At 40.9% G+C, this 18,412-nt stretch overlaps 1 protein-coding gene and 3 long non-coding RNA genes across 6 annotated transcripts in view; 1 reads left to right on the plus strand and 3 right to left on the minus strand.

Moving 5' to 3' along the window:
• LOC100643782 overlaps positions 1–15,740 on the plus strand; it is a 34,878-nt gene extending 19,138 nt beyond the window's left edge. For 2 of the 3 annotated variants that reach the window (XM_048411778.1, XM_048411780.1), the window contains exons 4-8: positions 923–1,054; positions 1,954–2,040; positions 12,596–12,796; positions 13,499–13,684; positions 14,294–15,740. In XM_048411778.1, the coding sequence (XP_048267735.1) occupies positions 923–1,054; positions 1,954–2,040; positions 12,596–12,796; positions 13,499–13,684; positions 14,294–15,000 (1,313 nt within the window). In that variant the 3' untranslated portion in view covers positions 15,001–15,740. The remainder of the gene's footprint in view (positions 1–922; positions 1,055–1,953; positions 2,041–12,595; positions 12,797–13,498; positions 13,685–14,293) is intronic. The other variant, XM_003400545.4, reaches the window with a different exon arrangement.
• LOC125386272 overlaps positions 1–18,412 on the minus strand; it is a 336,686-nt gene that overhangs the window by 123,220 nt on the left and 195,054 nt on the right. The window lies entirely within an intron of this gene.
• On the minus strand, positions 1,117–2,843 carry LOC125386274. The gene is made up of 2 exons (XR_007226271.1): positions 1,917–2,843; positions 1,117–1,840 (listed from the first exon to the last, which is right to left on the minus strand). It is a non-coding gene; the product is annotated as an uncharacterized LOC125386274 (long non-coding RNA).
• Positions 11,275–12,617, minus strand: LOC125386273. Its single transcript, XR_007226270.1, has 2 exons — positions 11,652–12,617; positions 11,275–11,536 (listed from the first exon to the last, which is right to left on the minus strand). It is a non-coding gene; the product is annotated as an uncharacterized LOC125386273 (long non-coding RNA).

Consider the following 18,412-nt stretch of genomic DNA (forward strand, 5'->3'; position numbering starts at 1 on the left):
GGCCGTGTACATTTGTCGGGGGGTGGGCTCGCGTTTAGCCCTCCCCCCTCGACATTAACATATTCCGGCCGATTCAGGGCAAACATCGACGCAGCGGCGCCACTCGTTCACCCCTTACTTCCGGCACATTTGTGTTTTGTTTCCAGCGAACGCACCCCGCGAACGCGCGTCGCCGTTTTCGCCAACAGTTGGCCGCGTTTCTCGCGAAAAACGCGTTGGCAAGGCGCGTGCTAGGGGTGGTTTTGTCGTTAGGGATGTTTGTTGCGCTTCGACGAAAGTCGTGTAAGAATATTCCCAGGTTTTTTTTTCTGAGCGTTTCTCCTCGTCGAAGAATTTGGTTTGCTTGTTTGCCAATTTTTGGTGATTGTTTTTTTTATTTGAAGGTAAATATGTTTTTTAGTGAGAATGCGTTTCGCAGAGGTATATTATCCTATACTTTAAAGTGAGTTTGTAGTTCTATATACTCATTTAATTGCGAATCATTTTGTATAAACTACAAGTGAAGTATTATACATTCATTTTGTACAACATTCTTATATCTTTATCCTTCTATTTAAATTCCTGTACTCTTGTATCTACTTATACTTGTAGTTTCTTGTACTAATTTCCTATTTACTATAAACGAGGTTTCTTGTATTTATAACGATGAAATAGTGTGAAAGCGCGCGAAGAATCGGTGTAAGTAGAATCGGACTTACAGAACAGACAAATCTTGTTTTCAATAATTCGCTTTAAATTCCGAGAATTCTCAGCTTCAGAAAATTTATTGGATTTGTCCTTTGTCCTTTTTACGTTTCTTATCTTGAATAATAGTACTACATGAATTTTTTATTATCTTTAGAATCGAAAGAAGTTGCCAGGAAACTGAGGAGTGATCTCGTTTTACCGCCTGGCGATAATTCCGTCAACATCCTGTTTTAAGTCTCTGCTTTTGTTCCAGGGAAGAGCTTCACCTTGACGATTATGCTACAAACATCGCCACCTCAAATAGCCACTCTGTCGAAGGCGATCAAGGTCACCGTCGATGGACCAAGAGAACCCAGGTCAAAGACAAGTAAGTGTTACAGGGTTTTACCAGCAGTAGGTAACTCAGCTTTTAAATTTGAACAGACACAATAAACGTTTAATCACCTGCTTATATTTTTGAAAATTTGGACTGGATTATTACGAAGTACAAATTTAAAAAAGCTAACTCTTTCAACAAAATTTAATTACATTTTCGAATACTTTTATTCTCTTAAGTAGATAAATATGAATTTACTTGGATGGAAATCTGCACTTAATTAGATGCAAGTAATGTGATAATGCAAGTGACAATTAATTCACCAACTAACAAACTATCCTCCTTTTTTCTATTACTGCGCATACCTAATAGTTGTATTTCTTTTTAACGCCATTCATTTTTGGACGCAAAATTTCTAAAAAGGAGAAAAAGAAAAAAATAGAAATCTTCTTCCAAAATTACTGATATTTACTAAAACTCCACCAAACCTTAATTCGTTGCCTTACAATTTCTTTAGCTAATACTTCCCAACTTCAACTAGTATAGTACGGCTCAAATCACTGGATAAACAAATACTGATAACTAATTATACAATAGTCGTAATAAATTGTAGTAAACTCATAGAAAGCTCAAGTAATAATTATCGAATAGCTTACATCGTAAAAATATCAAATTTGATAGAGATATTGAGAACAGTAATAATGTACGAAGAGAATACAAAGAATGAAAGTCACTGGTCAACTAAAAATGTTAACAAATTGTAGAAATGATTAATAAAGAGCTCAGCTAACAAGTGGACAATTTACATCGCAGGATGTTCAAACGCTGTTGTGAAGTCTGTAAAAAGATATGAGAAACGAAAGTCAGTGATTTGTCTCGCCCCATATCACTTCAGATTAGAAAAAGAACACACGTTATAATATACCACACGAATTCACGTTGCGTTTCAGGACACCAGGCCTTTCATCCCTTCCACTTCGGGCCCAGGCCGTTCCCTTTCGGCCACCCTCAGGATCCTCTGGGATTCAAGTTGTCCGGTAAGTGTCTGCCGATAGAACCTCCGTCCAGATCTGCTACCTGCCGGCATGGCACATAGTACAGCATCCACCTCGTAGCTCGTCTCCAGCTCCAACCGGATAACTAAGTTTACAACCCTGCATCATCCCCTTTGCCGATGTCGCGAAGGCAAGCTTGCTCCACTCAGTCTTGGCTTGCTTGGTGGCTACGAAGGGTGTCAAAATTGAGCGTCGGCAGGCGCCGACTCAAAATTGAGTTTTGCCACGGGGCGTCTAAGTGGAGAAGACTCTGATTAAGCCCCGGCCTTTCGTTTGTCGACGCCACTCTTCGCCGAAACTTTGCACCCCGTTTGACGAGCGACTTCTCGTGCTACTGAAATTTCCGATCGTCTTCGAGGGAAACAGCCGCTAGGCCCATACTTTGACTTTACATGGCAGTTGGAGAGGAACGGAAGGAACATTCGGTGGTTTCATCGTCACGACGATTCTCTAGGTTTAGATTCGTTTTGGTAAATCGTGGTGAAATTCGCCACTGGCTATCACCAAACGACTAAAATTAAACTTGATTTTCTAAGTTTGGTTTTGTTTGGTAGACAAAGGCGAAGAATTTGCGACCAGCTTGCCAACGAATAAGTAAGATTAACTCGACTTTTTATATCTAGTAACTTCTCGATAGACGAAAGAATTTGTAACCGGTCTGCCGACGAATTACTAAAATCCATATATTTCCAGACCTCTGTCATCTTGGGCCTCGAAAAAATCGAATATGGTTAATCCCGGGTACCGCAGGTCTTCGTTATTTTCAACACTAGAAGGTTCCATCTCTGAAGCATCCATTTTTGTCAATTTATCGTCGCACGAGCAACTGCATCACAGGCTTCTATCCCGATCTTTGAAAGATCGAATATGAGTAATGTCTCGATACCACAAGTCTCTATTACCTCAAACACAGAAAGTTTCATCTCTGAAGCATCCATTTTTGTCGATTTATTACCGCACGAGAAAGCCAGAGCGAGCGGCCGGTTGCAGCGGCGATTTCCGGTGGCGGCGCATTCGACGAGCTAGTTTGGCGGCGCGGATTCCAATTCAAATTCGTTCGAAGCTCGAAATTTTGATGGGACTAGCCTCGAGCAGCGAGGGTCGGCTACTGATACTGGTGCACCGACAGTGTATTGTTTCGGCATGATAAGCGGCTTAACGGAGCTTCTCTCCCCTGCCTGCCCCCGGGGGTAGTGCGGAGTAGCAGTCCTGCCGTCGATTTCTCGTCTCTGCGCTCCTATCCATCCCCTTCTCTCTCTCTTCCTCTCCCTCTCTTTCTCTCTATCCACCCTTTCCAACCCTCCCTTTTGTCCTACCACCCCCGTGGTCTACTCAATCAAGGACCGCGCCCCCGTCGACTTTCTCCTCTTCTTCTTTCCTTCAGATTTCCCATAGTAATTTCAGCTAACGAGGACGGACGCAACAATTTCCAGGTCGGCTGCATAAAATTGTTCCACGGTAATCGCTGAGCGGAAGTGTCGCACAGTCTCGTGTCGTAACGCGGCTATACAGCACGGCTAAATCGAATTACCGAGCTGCGCGATGGAAGTTCGCCGCGTTGGATATTTTGCGGAGAACGCCGGCTGTGGCAGCAAAATAGAAGAGGATAGGGTACGACGTGGAGGAACAACGACTTCGTCAGTTCTATTTTTGCCATTGTCGAACTTGCTTGTCCTAGGTAGGATTAACTTTGTTGGAATTACTCTTGATAAGGCTGGTCGTGCTCGTATTTAAGGTTTTGCGATAGGATCACTGTTCTCTGATCTATCTTCGTACCTGTTTCAATATTCTTTTTATAAAAACACATTTGAGTATCGAAACGTACATGACGCACGCAGGGAACAGTTTCAACGACTACTTTACCACGTGTGCTGGTTTTAGCTTTGTCCTACATTAAAGATATTCTCATCCGAAAATAGAGTATAGCTACGAGTCTTTGCATTTCTTTTGAAGTGGAGCTTCGTAATCCACCATGTAGAAGTTCCACTTCTACTCAAAAGTTGTCCGCAGTAGTAGTCTTCTACAGGAATTGTTATCATCTAAAAAGACGATTACACGCGAGTGTTTTTATTCTTTTGCGACAAAACTCGACAACCAACTGTGCGTGAAAAAGATTGTACTTTCGTCAAAAATCTCATCACACTCGATATTCAGCTTGCAAAGTCTCGATCTTCCGCTTCTAGAAAAATATTTCTTCGATTTCTAACCAACAGCGTCTTCACCCTTGTACTTCAAGCACAACCCTTACGTACCACGAGGAAGAATGTTCGTTCGCCAGTTCCTTAACCACCCTTCCACGACAAATTCAATTCTCCTTCGAAGGAAACGCGCTGTCGCGTAACTGGGTCGCAGTCGCGACCGACATCACCCTCATATCGATCGGTTTATTCCAAGCTGGTGTCCACCACTTTTTCAACCCTTTCGCTGGTAGTTCGACGGTCAGCGCATAGGTTGCGCCTCTGTCCAGTTCGCCGCTGGGGTCAGTCGGACAAGCGTTTCAACTTTCGCCCACCCTTTGCAACAGCAAAGGGGCTGTAGCCTATCGTTGTTCGGATAAAGACGCGTTTCAAGAGCTGGTTTATTAGATATCCGCGTCCGGGGGTTGATAAGGAGAGGAAAGGGGAAAGAGAAGCAGCGAGAGACGGCTGGCTACACCGAGCCAGGGGTTGTTAAGGTGCCCATTGAGGTGTAACTAGGGGGATGTTATTAAATTTCGTTCGGGCCTAGCTCGAGGGGAGGCTCGAATTTTATGCTATCCCTGAGGACCATCGAAGTCCGGTACAGAGTCTGTCTTTATTCCATCCTTGAATTTTCTTTTCTTTTGTCCTGTTTCTTTGAAGGTGTTCAAGAAGCGACGTATACAATAGTAATTGTTCGTCGGTATCTGGATACTTGTAGCAACTGTGTTTGAATTTAACTCTCGCTTATAAGTATCAGAACGCTTATGAAGAGTGAGGTTAACCTTAGAAGTTACTAGAAAATTATTAAAAGCTTTGGGATTGCCATCTCGCTTTTTAATCGTTAAAAACTTTGAGGACTATTATCTAAATTAGTTTTAAATTGCTAGAAAATGATTCAAAGCTCGCGGAGTAATTATTACTTGCTTGAGATTATAGAATGTCAGGCAAATGAAGGATCCATGTATTCGATGTTGCGATCAAACCTTTTTTCTATCTTCATGCGTGACAAGATCGAATTCTTTCTTTCACTTATATCCACTACATTCCTTGATTACTGCTTTTGGTTGACCGATCCTGTCACTCATACTGTTAATTTTTCTGTTGTATTTGTTATTACTTGAACCGAGATTCCAGTTTGATTTTTAAGAAAGCTTCTCTGTGTTCTGTATCTAATTTGTTCAATATTTATTCAATGCGATTAGAGGATCGTGAAGACCAACGTACGATTGTTAAACTATTCACGTGACTCTTATACTACTAGATTTTGCAGTATTAATCGTAATAAATAACTTTTTTAAATTTCTGAGCTATTATCTTATATAAATGCATTAATTCTTATTAATTCGGATGAATCATCATATCTCACATGTAACCAGATGTCTGTATATTTATAAACGAAAGATATATGTAACTGGCTGTGTTTTTCAATTCTTCATTCGTCTTTGGATTGATTCTTCTTTCCTGCAATTATTAGCAGAAAGTCAAAAAGTCTTCGTTCAAGGATTTATCGATTCGTCATTTGAAGTTTCATCATTGAAACTAATCTTCACGCAAGAAGAACGTTCCAAACTTTAGCGAATTCTTAAAAAATAATCATCTTATTTCTAGCTATTGATTATCTTTCATATTTTTCTTCGAAACTCTTTATCTTGAAAGATCATCCCTTCTCGATCAGATTGTTGCACAGTTGGACGATTGAATTTCAGAACGGGCAGCGACAGGGTGGAGGAAACACGAGGAAAATTAATGTATTCGGTGAGTGGCAACACGCGAGAAGATCCTCGTTGAGATTGTCCGAAGAACGAAAACAGGCCGATCACGTGGCTCCCGGGAGGGCGTCTTTGTCAATCTAGCTAAGGGGATGAAAAATCGCGAGAGCAGCCAGGGATTCGAGTTAACAAGAACAGCTCGCGCAGCTCGATTCCCAACTCACCCCGAGTTCCGTTGTTCCACCTCTTTCCACCCTCCAGTGTCAATTAACCGCCTACCAGGGGTTGGGGGTTGCGCCGGAAAAATCGCAACCCCTGTTTCAATAAGGTGGCCTTTACCTCATTTGGGGGAGATTGTTAGGAGCGTTCAGTTTAAAACTGTCGCGCGCCTTCGTTTCACGGATCGTTTTACAGTAGATCTTCGCGAGCTTTCTTTAAAGAGGACCGCTCGTTTTCTTCTCTTTCCTTCATTTCCTCTCCCTCCATGTATTGCTTCTTTTGGAAATTCGATATGGCCTAATCGATTGTGGAAAACAGAAGGTGGATCGCGTTTTAGATCTACGATCTGATTGTTCAGTTCATTTTACAGGATTTTGCAGTACGAACTGCTAGAAATGACTCCGTAAATCATGACACAAGGAGTTTAACAGAGATATACGTAAACGAATGTTATAATATACAAGGAGCTTTATTCATTTTGGGTTCATTAATATTTTAGTTACTTATGCGATTTGATACGAAGAATTGTGTCAGGAGAAATTTAGTCGCTCTAGAATTGCAGTTAATAATATTTTTCCATCGTGATTATTTTCGAGGCCATCGACAGTTTTTTCAAGTGAAAACATCGGCGAGCTCTTTTATTCGTTGTATTGTACTCGTGTTTGAAAATGATTATTTCGAATGATCTTTTTAACTTTAATCTTATAAAACTCACTGTGTGAACGATAAGGAAACTGCTGTGCGTCTTTCTTTGACTTATACACATGTGTGTATATACATATATTTGTGGACAACTTAAATTTTGTCAATTTTACAATGAAACAAATTCCAAGAAATTTCACACACCTTTTCTACGTTGAATCTATAGAATATTATATTCTATCTATAGAATATTCCATAGAATATCTTAATTAGTTTATTTAGTTCAGTTCCGAGTTTCCGAAGAAACCAGCCCCTAATCGAAAGGCAGGGTGTCGATTTTCAGACGGAACCCGAGTCCTTCTTAAAGGATCCTTTCACGTCCACGGAGAAGCGAGTAACCCTTGACGAGTGCGGTGCAGGATCCTTAAAGGTTCCCTTTTTAAGGGTTGCCTCTGTCCACCCCAGCGTCAAATCACGGCGGATCCTTTAAATTCGCGTCACATTTCACCCTCCTGCGTGTCTTGCAAGAGCCTCCTGGGGCGTCCCGTCTTTTAATCAGCCCTGGTGACCAGGAACTTTCGGTCGCGGCGACGGTAACTAATGATACCCTCTGTCCTTCTTCGTTCCCTAACTTCTATCGTTTCCTCTATCTCTTTTATCTTATAATGACACGAGAACCCGTAAACACAAAAAGACGGTAAATGAATTTAATGAATTTACACACGACCTTGTCAATTTCTAATTTACTTCTGCATAATTTCATTTCTTACGAGTTCTTAATTCATTCGAAATTAGTCGACATACATGTTACTCGACGTCTCTTTTAATTTTCAAATTGCAACTAAAGAAAGCCATTTGGTTACATCAGCGTCACCCAACATTTTTTCGAGTTGTAACTCTTTTGTTATATTTAAATGTCTTGCAACCTCTCCTTCTTATGCAGACAAATAATTTGTATATTATAATATTTCATAATGTAATTCTAATTTAATATTAAGCGACTAAAATGTAAAACTTAGCCAGCCTCGACTCCTTCAGAAACACCTTGCGTCTCTCTCCTCCTAAAATATCGAGCCTCCCCTAAGAGATTGTCACTCGTGATCCGAAAAAGTATTTGGATGGAATCGGCATCTCGAAACTCGTCAATTTCTATTTCCTTGTACATAACCGTATCTAGTCAAAGAACGAGCGAAGAATACGACGGATAGACGTGACTCGAAAGGGTAGCGAGGAAACCTGTACAATGAACGTTACGAAAAGTTGGCCGTTTTTATCCGTAACTTCAAAGAGGATGCAAGCGTAAATAAGAGAAGGAAACAGGCACCGAGGATGAGAGGGGATGAAAGGTTGGTGTACGAAGGGTGAGAGCGAGAGAGACAGCAATTTTCTCGTCCTTTCTCGAAATATCTCCTCGCAGAGCTTAGATCGGTGCCAGGGACCTTTCCAGGGTGGCATTTTAGGGGTTGCTGCGACGCGATAATGAGAACGGGCGCAAAGGGTGGGTGTGCAAAGACATCCGACCGTCGGTAGCGAGAGGCTAGGACGTGGGAAACGGGGGTTGGGGGTGGTGGGTCGGCGGCAGGTTAGAGGGACGGCGGGGGTAGTTAGAGAAGAAGCTGAAAAGAGAGAGAGAGAGAGAGGGGGGAGGTTGAGCGAGCAAGCTACACAAGGGTTAACGCCTTAGCAGTAAGAAGGGCGTTTTAACTCCTGTTTTGCATAGATTTGAATAGATAAGGAGGACAGGAAAATACGCGAATTAATTTATTATGTATCTCTGGCTGGTTGCCGCCCGGAGGGGTTTTAAGCAAGCAACCCGAACGGAACCGGCTTTACTCTTTACTTTCGAGCCTGCCCGTCACCCTTTAGCCCAACGTCTTTAAACGCCGCCCCCTAAGTTTCCCGACGGCTCTCACTCTCCTTTCCTCCGTTCTCTTTCTCTTTCTTCTAGCTATGACAAACGTAATTCGCTTCTGGATCTCACGGCTTAGAGTTTCAGGGAAGATGGAAAGAATCTGGGGGCAGGCGACGTACTTTTTCTCTTGTTCGTTTTCTGTTTTCTTAATCGCTGTGTAATTAAGGAAAGAAAGAGATTTAACGTTTTCTATTGTATTTTCAGTTATAGCGTTTGTTCTATGTGGGTAGATTTTAATCGTATGTTCAGTAGGTGGGAACATATGAAATGTCCAATTCTTAAGGATTCATATTTTACTGAGTTCTGGAAAGAACACATGTAGATGTTTATGTAAATGTTAAGGGATTAAAATTACCATTATTATATTTCGAAATGATATATTGGATATGTTTCTATTTATTTTGTGAAAGAGAAACATTTCGGAAATTGGTATAACAAGGTTATTTCCAATGAGTGTCTTACGTATCATCGATACATACTACTGGATACTTCATACGCGATAGACTGCAACAAAGCTGTGTAAGCCGTTTTTATTATTTAGTAATTTATTACGCATAGCTATTTTCTATATTATTATTTCCAATATCCGACTTTCAATATCTGATTTTCGATATCATTGCTTCGTACTACTAATTCGCGGTAGAAATTACTTTTTACCAAGATTATCATAATTCTACCATTTTCAATTTTAACGAAATTGACTCGATCAGTATATTTCATTCACGATTCACTTTAATGAGACTGTCTGTGTTACCTTATTATACAATAATTTATTCCAACTAATTATCTCTAATCGTTACTTTCAACGATTGTCTACCATATCATTGACTCATACTACTAGCTGCCAATATAAACTACTTTTTGCAAAGATTATCGTAATATTTTCAATTACATCTTTTATTAAAATCATTAGACGATATTATAGCTCTAAAAATTAGTCAACCACAAGCTTCTCTGGCCAAGTTTCAAACACGACAAGTATCGAGAAATAACACGAACGCGTAACCCGACGTGTGGGGTGGTTAAAACAGCGGAGCACATTTTGAACATGCTGCTCGATAATACATCATCCCTTAAAGCTTCTGTACCCCGGTGGAAGGTACACATAAAGGCAACTAACCCTAGGGCCGTAACGTTTAAGCTTAACATTTCTCACCCCTTAAAGGGTAGCGGCTCCTTGAACCCTTTCAGCTCTCTGGCGTGGTTGTGTCTCTTTCCCTCCGACTCTTTCAGAGGCTCTCGCCTGGCTTCTCCCCTCATTAGTCTTCATTTGTTTTCGGAATTATCGCCCGCCACCCTCCAACCTGGCACGCGAACTTTCTCCCCCTCCGAAAAGGGTGCCAGCCGTTTTGGGGGTTTATTAAATTGAAAGTATGTTACGAGCTGGTTGAAACAGATACGCGCCGCTGTCAAATACCGAAACTCTCCAGTTCCGTTCTATCAGCGATTAGGAGAACCGAAATTCCCTTAATTCTAAGGGATGAGAGGATTTTGCGAGTTTTCAAATACGAAATCTTCCAAAGTGTCACAAATAAAAATTTGGGAACTTTCGAGTATAAAATTTTGCACTCTCAAATATAAAAAAAAAAAAAAAAAATAAAATTTTGCGGAGTCTCGAACATAGAAGATTAGGAAAATATAAAGAATATAAAGATTTGGAAAATTTCAAGTATAAAAGTTTACAAACTCCCAAGTATATGCTTTTGGAACCTTTTCGCATACAGAAATACATTCCTCGGTATCAAAGTTTCTATTAATACGTTCGAAGGTTTAAGGATATCTTCGTTTAAAATAAATATGAATTCCTGTGCGAAGACTCGAGGGTGGATTTTCAGAGAATAGGCAAGCAAAGTCGTCACTTACGGCGCATCAGGTACAGGAAACCCTTGGCCTCCTTAAGCTCGCTCACAGCGTAGCTTTCGCGCGCCTCTTATCGTTTTCTTAATCCCCTCATAAAGTAGCTGCATCCTACAACCTTCCACCCCCTCTCTCTGTCTCTCTGTCTCTCTTTTCCTCTGTGAGTTTCCAGCTGGGTTGCTCGTAGTTCCACGACGATGTGGTAGAACGCGAGATAGTGGTGTCCTCTCTGGCAAGCTCGGCTTAAAGAGAGCTTAAAAATCACCCCTTCAACCCCTACCGAGCTTTTTCCATCCCTTCTACCAAGCATACAACTGTTGGAGGGGATTCAATGGCAGCCAATAGCGATGGTCGCGAGCTATGTACGCCACGCCCACGTTCCAGTGACCAGACAACCCTCCCCACTCTTTAACAGACTTCCCCTACTTGTCACCCCCGTTGTGATCCCTACCCCTGAAGCCGGTGGCTTCGGAGCTTTCACGGAATTTTTAAACTGCCCCGCACAGATGACGGTATAATCTGCTATTGATCAAGGTGTTTCGAAAAACCGATACCATACCGATGACTACGGGCTTCACTTTTACTCCTTTCCACCCCCAAACGTCCGCCACCACTGCTCGCGAGCTGCAACTCGTTCCGCCGCGGTTTCCTAACTTCTTTACTCGATCGTTTCTGTTAACGCTTCCACTTTTCCTCGTTTTTATCGTGTTAGTTCCAAGACCGAATATTTATCTATTTTTATATCCCCCGGGGGATGAGTTTTTCGATGATACGATGTAATGGATTTAATTAGGTTTAATTTCTTCTTTTTTTAAATCTTGGTTTTCGTCTGTTTAAGAAGAAGGAAATGGACGTTTGGGGGAAGGGTAATTGCGTTGGAACAGGTTAAGCTTTGTGATGTCCTGAATTTAATTGTATAGCTGCATATGTGAACGATTCCCATGGTCGCCCGGTATCGGCTAGAATTGAAATAAAAAAGAAAGGTGATCGATCGTTTCTCTATTCTCTGTTGGATAAATTTAACTGTCCATCCACGTCAAACGTTCGCTACGTCAAAGAGAAGCGTTTCTGTACCTCTATCTGTCATCCGGCGATCGTTTATCCACCTGACATTATATAACATTTCCACATCTCCTCCAGAGTGCGTTTCTTTTTCAGTCTCGTTGCTATTTATTGCGGTCGTTCCTCACGTTCTATATTCATCCTGGGCCAAGATTGATTCCTTTTAAACGTGGCGTTCGATTTTTTATTGGATGCGAAATTGACTCTTTGAAAATACAAAAACCTTTAATTGATATCGTTTGAAAATAAAAGTATAACATGGTAATTATGTTGCGTAATAAATTCGTTCACTCCCTGATCTATATTTTTAGCCGCGGCCTACGAATATGTGATAATATGAACATATGATAATACGAACATATGTAATGTGCACAATTATATCATTTAATAACTGTAATGAGAGAAAGACGAACGTTATGAATGTTTAGTAAAAGAATTGTTTTTTAGTATACATATCGTTGGATCTTCTTCGTGGTACACAGTGCACGTTTACAATGTTCCAAATTATAACAACGGAATATTTACTGTACTATAAATATCGGAACATCAATTGTTCTAATATTTGCAGAAATTTTGTTCGCGAATAATCGTCGAATAATTTAAAGAATACCAAAATACGTATATTGAATTCTATTCGTAAAAGGACAAAATCTTTGCGAGCTAAAATGAGCGCGGTTTATAACTCGCTTAATCTACTTGCAGAGGATAATAGAACAAAATAATACATAGATACGTTTTCTCAGGTTCGTCTAAAGAAATATGAATGAATTTATTACACAGCCAGATACGTCTGGAAAATTACAAAATTGAAGAATAATTTACAAAAAAAGGAAAACAGCTTTTTCTCGTTTTGAGAAGAAGTTTGGCCTTTATCGATCGAAGAAACGGTGGCCAAGGCGCTGGCCAAAAAGCCAAGCGACTGACAGACATTATTTTAGATCTCTTGGATTGCACAGGCTTGCAACACCTGGGTCTGGAGCAAGGAGCCAGCCAAGGGTGGGGTGGATTACCTCGGGGCTCTCTTCCGCCGCACTGTCTTCCGCCGCCTCCCGGTCACCATTCGCATACACATCCTCCGGCAGCTGGTGCGTCGGCCTTCAATCCCTTCCACCACAGCATCGAGCAAAGATCTCCTAGACTTCCTGGACCTAACTCTGGTAAGCCGTTTTTAACTTTATCGTCTTATAAATAAACTGCGGATCTTTGTGTGTTTGTGGATTGTTGCAAGCTGCAGCGATGCACATAATATGAGAAAATATAAAGCGCCTCTTTATACATTTATGGAATATTTAACGCGACAACGCGTAATGTACAAAAATATACTGCGCGAAATAATTAGAAGATAGTTTCATCTGTGTGATCCTGATTTTTAAACGAACTATCTTTGCCTGCGTGTCTTTTCAATTTAAATAGAAATTAGCAACGCGATTTAAACGGTCAATTCTAGTATTCTAAAGGGTATTTTTAAAGACTTTTCAGGATTTCAATGATTTTGGTAAACTATATGGATGATGAGATCACTCATTATATATTTTGTATGATTATTCGTAATAGTTTATATTAATATCGATTATATCAATTATTTGACTTTTTTGGACAGCTCGTATAAATCCTTGTATAAGATGATAAATTTATAAATTTGCATAAACATCCGTAGTTTATTTAAAAGGCCACGACATGCTGCAAAAAAAAAATTACGCTCAAATGATAGAAAGAATTAGATTTAATCAAATTATTCCTTCCAATGATCTTGTCTGTACGATCTGTAAAAAGGATATCAGACCTTGGTAATAGTGTCAGATGATTTATAAATGTTTGGCAAAGAGATGAAAACTGATTGGTCAATGGGTTTCTTAAAGAACCGTCCAGGAATGATTTGGGTCCAATCAGCGTGTCCGTCAGGGAGGTGACCCCGACCACGTCACCTGGTAATCCTGGACCTGGATTACTCACGACGGCTACTGTTGCGGCACCGACGCCTCCGGCGGAACCTACCACCACCACCACTACGCCTAGCCCCTCTGGACATCATTCACATTTTCAAGGTATCGATTCACTTCTACCAAATCTTTAAATTAACATTATAAAACTAACGAAAATTATTTTTTTAATTCTTAGTTTGCATGGTGCGGTTAGATCGCTAATAAACAGGGAATAAATAAAAAGTCATATAGTTCTAGATTTTGAACTTTCACGATGATTAGACGATCACGGTGATGGCACATTGGTGGATTTTCGAGCTTCGATCGTATTTTCGAATGTTTCAGTTCACTTAGCAGACCAGAAGAAGTTGAGTTTGGTGAACATTCCAAATTACTTCTTCAAGGTACAGCTAGAAAGGTCTGCCTTAAAACGCAACGTATTATTAAAGATACGATCGAAACTCGAACAACCAAAAATATGTTAATTATATAGTAATACAATAAAGATTTCGAATTTAACAACAAGCCTTCCATCATAAAAGTATGAAAAGAGCAACATGCCAAAAGCGATTTGATCTGTTTTACACAAGTGCCTATTAAAATATATTTACAAAACTCAAAACTTCGATCTCTAATTTAGATTTTATCCCTGAACTTCAATCTCTAATTTATGTCAATAAATTAAGAAAAAATGAAGAATTCATAGAACTGATATAATCACTTTAATGATAGGTCTTCATCTTCTGGGGGCCACAGGGTCTATCTTCGGATCGATATTCGCCCCGTTGCTGCCACAATCCTCTTGGCTCTACAATCCACTCTACCACACGCAGCAGTACGTCTTAGAGCCGGAATGGCACGCTCTAGCGTTAAGAATGGCCCAGCAACGGCTCCAGAGACCTGACCAGGCGCGAGTGGAAGAAATGAGGAAACTTCGTGGCAGCAGTAGCAGTCCAGAATCCGCGTTGAAGGAAGAAAAACGTCGAGACGATGATCAAGATGTTCTTCGTAGATCAGGTCTGGACAGTCCTGACGGAAGCATAGAAGTGGACGATAGGAACGAGAATGATGCAAACAGAGATCGCGTGAGGAGCGACGAGTCTCTTCCGGAACAGGATTCTCCAAGGATCTCTCCCATTAGAAGCGACCTGGAAGACACCACTGACGTCACATTTCAAGATGCTTCTGTTCACCTAAGACCTAGTATAGAAAATTCGAACGATCAAGAGATCACGAACGATGAGATTCCTCGCAGAGATCTGAAGATTCGTCTGGAAGGCACTGTAGATCTCAGTACAAAGAAAGGACAGGATAAAGAGAACGTAGGACAAGATCTCACCACCAGGAAGAAAGAAGACGACACCGACGTGGAGAGGGAAGGCGTGCGAAGCAGAAGAGAGAGAAGCCCTAAGCCTAGACAAGTCTGGAGACCGTATTAAACGAGGATATTCTTCATTCGATAGATAAATATCGAAATTTTACGTGATGGTCTTGTTGTAAATTTCAACCAGATCTGCCTCGATTAATTTAGGGTCTGTTTTAATATTAGACAGTTGTACGGCCAGGTGATTATAAGAGAGATTTGTATCGATGTAGATGAGCCTGAACAAGGTTCGTGGAAAGCTCAGAGCCTGGTCCTGGAACCAGGAATTATCATGGACTCGAGGACTAACCAGGGTTTACGTTCGTATAGTATGTAAATATATAAGCGGCGTCCAATTATTATTTAGGTTACTATTTCACGTACGTGTGAAACGCTACCCGTTGTCATTTCGAGTGAGATTAATCGATTTTTTCGAACGATCTTTATCACACCAGTCCTGATTTTCGTTTCAATGGACACAAGGTTGATAGAATCTCGCGAAACTTCAACTCCGACGAGTTAGGTTATTATCAAGGTCTGTGTGTGATAGGTATCGTTCGATTCTTTCTCGTCGCGGTAACTGTGAATCCGTGACATTGTAAATATCACTGACTAAAAAGTCCAGGCCAAAGTCACGTGCCTCTAGGCTACCCCATCTCCTTTTTGTTTCTTCGCCTCTTTTTATGAGAGACATTAATCGACCGTCAGAAAGTGTACGTAACGAAGATCAAGTATGAGTCGATGTGACTGGCCTCGACGATGAGTTTCTTTCACTGTTTAAGTACATCATCAAATAAAGTAATATCATCCGTTCCATGAATGACCATCTTCTTACGCAGCATTCTCTTCGACACCAGCCTGGCCTGGTCTTCAAATAGTAAGTACTGCTTTTATCTGTTAAGCTCTGATATTTTACTTAATAACTCGTTGATTTTACAAGATACATTTTTTAAATTTGAGATTGTGATTTTTATTATTATAGGACCGTTTTGCTAGCAAGGAACAACGTTCCATAACAGTTCGTATTTATTAACTTCTTAAATATTTTCTTGTCTCGGCGAAGGTTTGGAACATAGGAAATCTGTTTACTTTTTAGAGATTACTTTTAAAACGTCTTTGACAATTACCATTCGTAGGACACAGTGTTCTATAAAAATTAGTTTCTGTTAACATTTCTTACGCAGTACTACGAAGGAAACTTTCAGAGCTTTAAAACATCTCGAATTCCTCTGAAACTTAAACAGAGGGGGAAAGGATAATTGGTTCCTAGTAAGTTTTAACAAATGTCTTTACTTTCACGAGGTTTTGGGATAGAGAAAATTCGTTAGTTCCATCACAGAGGAAATTTTAAAAATTCGAACTCTTCGAAAACTCGAGGAAAGGAAAACGAACCGGGTCGTTTGGAAACTCTATCGATTTATTGGAAGATTCTTGATTAGGACAGGAAAATTTCGCAAACACCCGTCACGTTTCGCGGATCGATATCCTTTCCAGTGGAAGGGTGAGAATTGGCCGATTCGCGGGGGCAAAATCGGCGAAGTCGCGGACGCGCGCCAACTAACCCAACCTAATCCGGACGGACGAGATATGCAGCAGATTCAATAATTCGCCACGATTGCAATCGAGCGGGATGCACCGCACGCAAAAACGGCCAGGCCCGATATCCGCTCGGTGAAAAGGTCCGCGTGATTGATGGGACACACAAAGCGACCCCTTCCTCTCTCTCACCCTCTCTCTCTTCCTCTCTCTCTTTCTCTGTTTCTGTCTCTCTCTCTCTCTGCACATAGCCTCAACATTCACCAACACGCCCTTCGCTTCCAACCCTCGTCTCTCTCTCTGTGTATGTGTCACGTGGTTGAAATCGAGATAAAAAGACCGCAAAACAATTTTCTACATTATTTTCGGATGCGCCGCCCGATCAAATGAGCAATAATGCCCGGCACACCGCATTGCCATGAATCTTTCAAACGATGTATTCAACCGTGAGCGGCGTTGGTGCAGCGACGCGTTTCCAAACGATGAAAACGTCGCTCGTCCACGTTGCTAATTACGATACAGGTAAATATTCGCAACGAGCCTGGTAAAAATAGCACGGAGATTCGAAATGGAACGGTGAAAAGTCATTAGAGTTACTTAGTTTTCAATAGTCAATTGGCCATCGAATTAGGACCATCCAGCTTTTTAACTTTGGGTTTTAGTATAGATTCTTCGTGTTTTAATGCACTTATTATTTACCGTACTATTTGCACGCTGTATTACTTATGTTGTAATGCATATAAAAGTATGACGTATTTTTGTCAGAATCCTATATACATATACATGTATATAAAATTTTACGAATTGCCAAGGTATTATACATATTTGTGTCTCGCCTTCCTATTCCTTGGTTATAGTTCTTATTTTTATCTACATGTTTATGCATTGTATGCACCTTATGGTCTGATTATTTTATCAAACATTTTGAATTTTTATCTGCAAATCGAGTAATATGGTTGGGGATGAGTCTATAGAAATTTCCAGTAACATTGAAGTTGAGCGAATTACCTGATTATGGAAATATGCGAATATTCTTTCATAAAAGGAATTTCCTGACGAATTTGGCTCTGTGACATGGGTTAATAATAAATGAATTACATTAAATAATTGCTATGTATGCATGATGAAATAATTTGGACACCCAGCAATGGTTTCTATATTCCACATTATTTATTTCACATATAGGATGAAGTCCCATTAATGAATAAGAAGTGTAAATTATATGCACATATAAAAATGACGCGAGTATCATAGAGATACGTGATACAGATTTCTTTAAAAAATTTCTTAAACGATATTTAACGCGTAATATTGAACGTAAGAAACGAGAATTTTATGTAAAAAGAAATCTTACCTTCGAAAATTTCTACCACATTCCCGAAAACTACGACACAGTCTCAACGTTTTTCCATCCATCTGTAAAAAGAGACTAATACAGAAACTCGGGTCCTCTTCTCTCGATCTTTTCAGGATGTTTTATTTCTTTTTTTTTCTTTTTTCTCCCTTCGTCGAAAGACCCTAGCGTACACGTCCATGCTGGTCGGGTTATCGTAACAAACTACCCCAATGACGACACGATTAAAATTTCACGGGGGTTGCGTGGCACGGGCGTGTTCTCTCTCTCGGAACAAACCGTCTCTCTGTATGATCCCTCTCTCTGCCGTGCCTACCCCGTCCATCGAGCCGGACCAGACCACCTTTCGATCCCCCTCTCGCTCACGGAGCCACCCCCTCATCCCCGTCGGGTGATTGGTACGCGACCGCAGCCACCCCCGCTTTTTAATACACCCGCACCTGCATACTCCACACCCGCAACCGGTGAGCTGCCACCGTACATACACCAGAGAGGGTGCATCCAACCCCCTCTAACCCGTCCCCCCGTTCTACTACCACCCACTAGTAGCTCTGCTCCTCTTCCTTCCTCTCTCTCTCTCTCTTTCTCTCTTTCTCTC

This window comes from Bombus terrestris, chromosome 14 (assembly GCF_910591885.1).
Source record: "Bombus terrestris chromosome 14, iyBomTerr1.2, whole genome shotgun sequence".
NCBI lineage: Eukaryota > Metazoa > Arthropoda > Insecta > Hymenoptera > Apidae > Bombus > Bombus terrestris.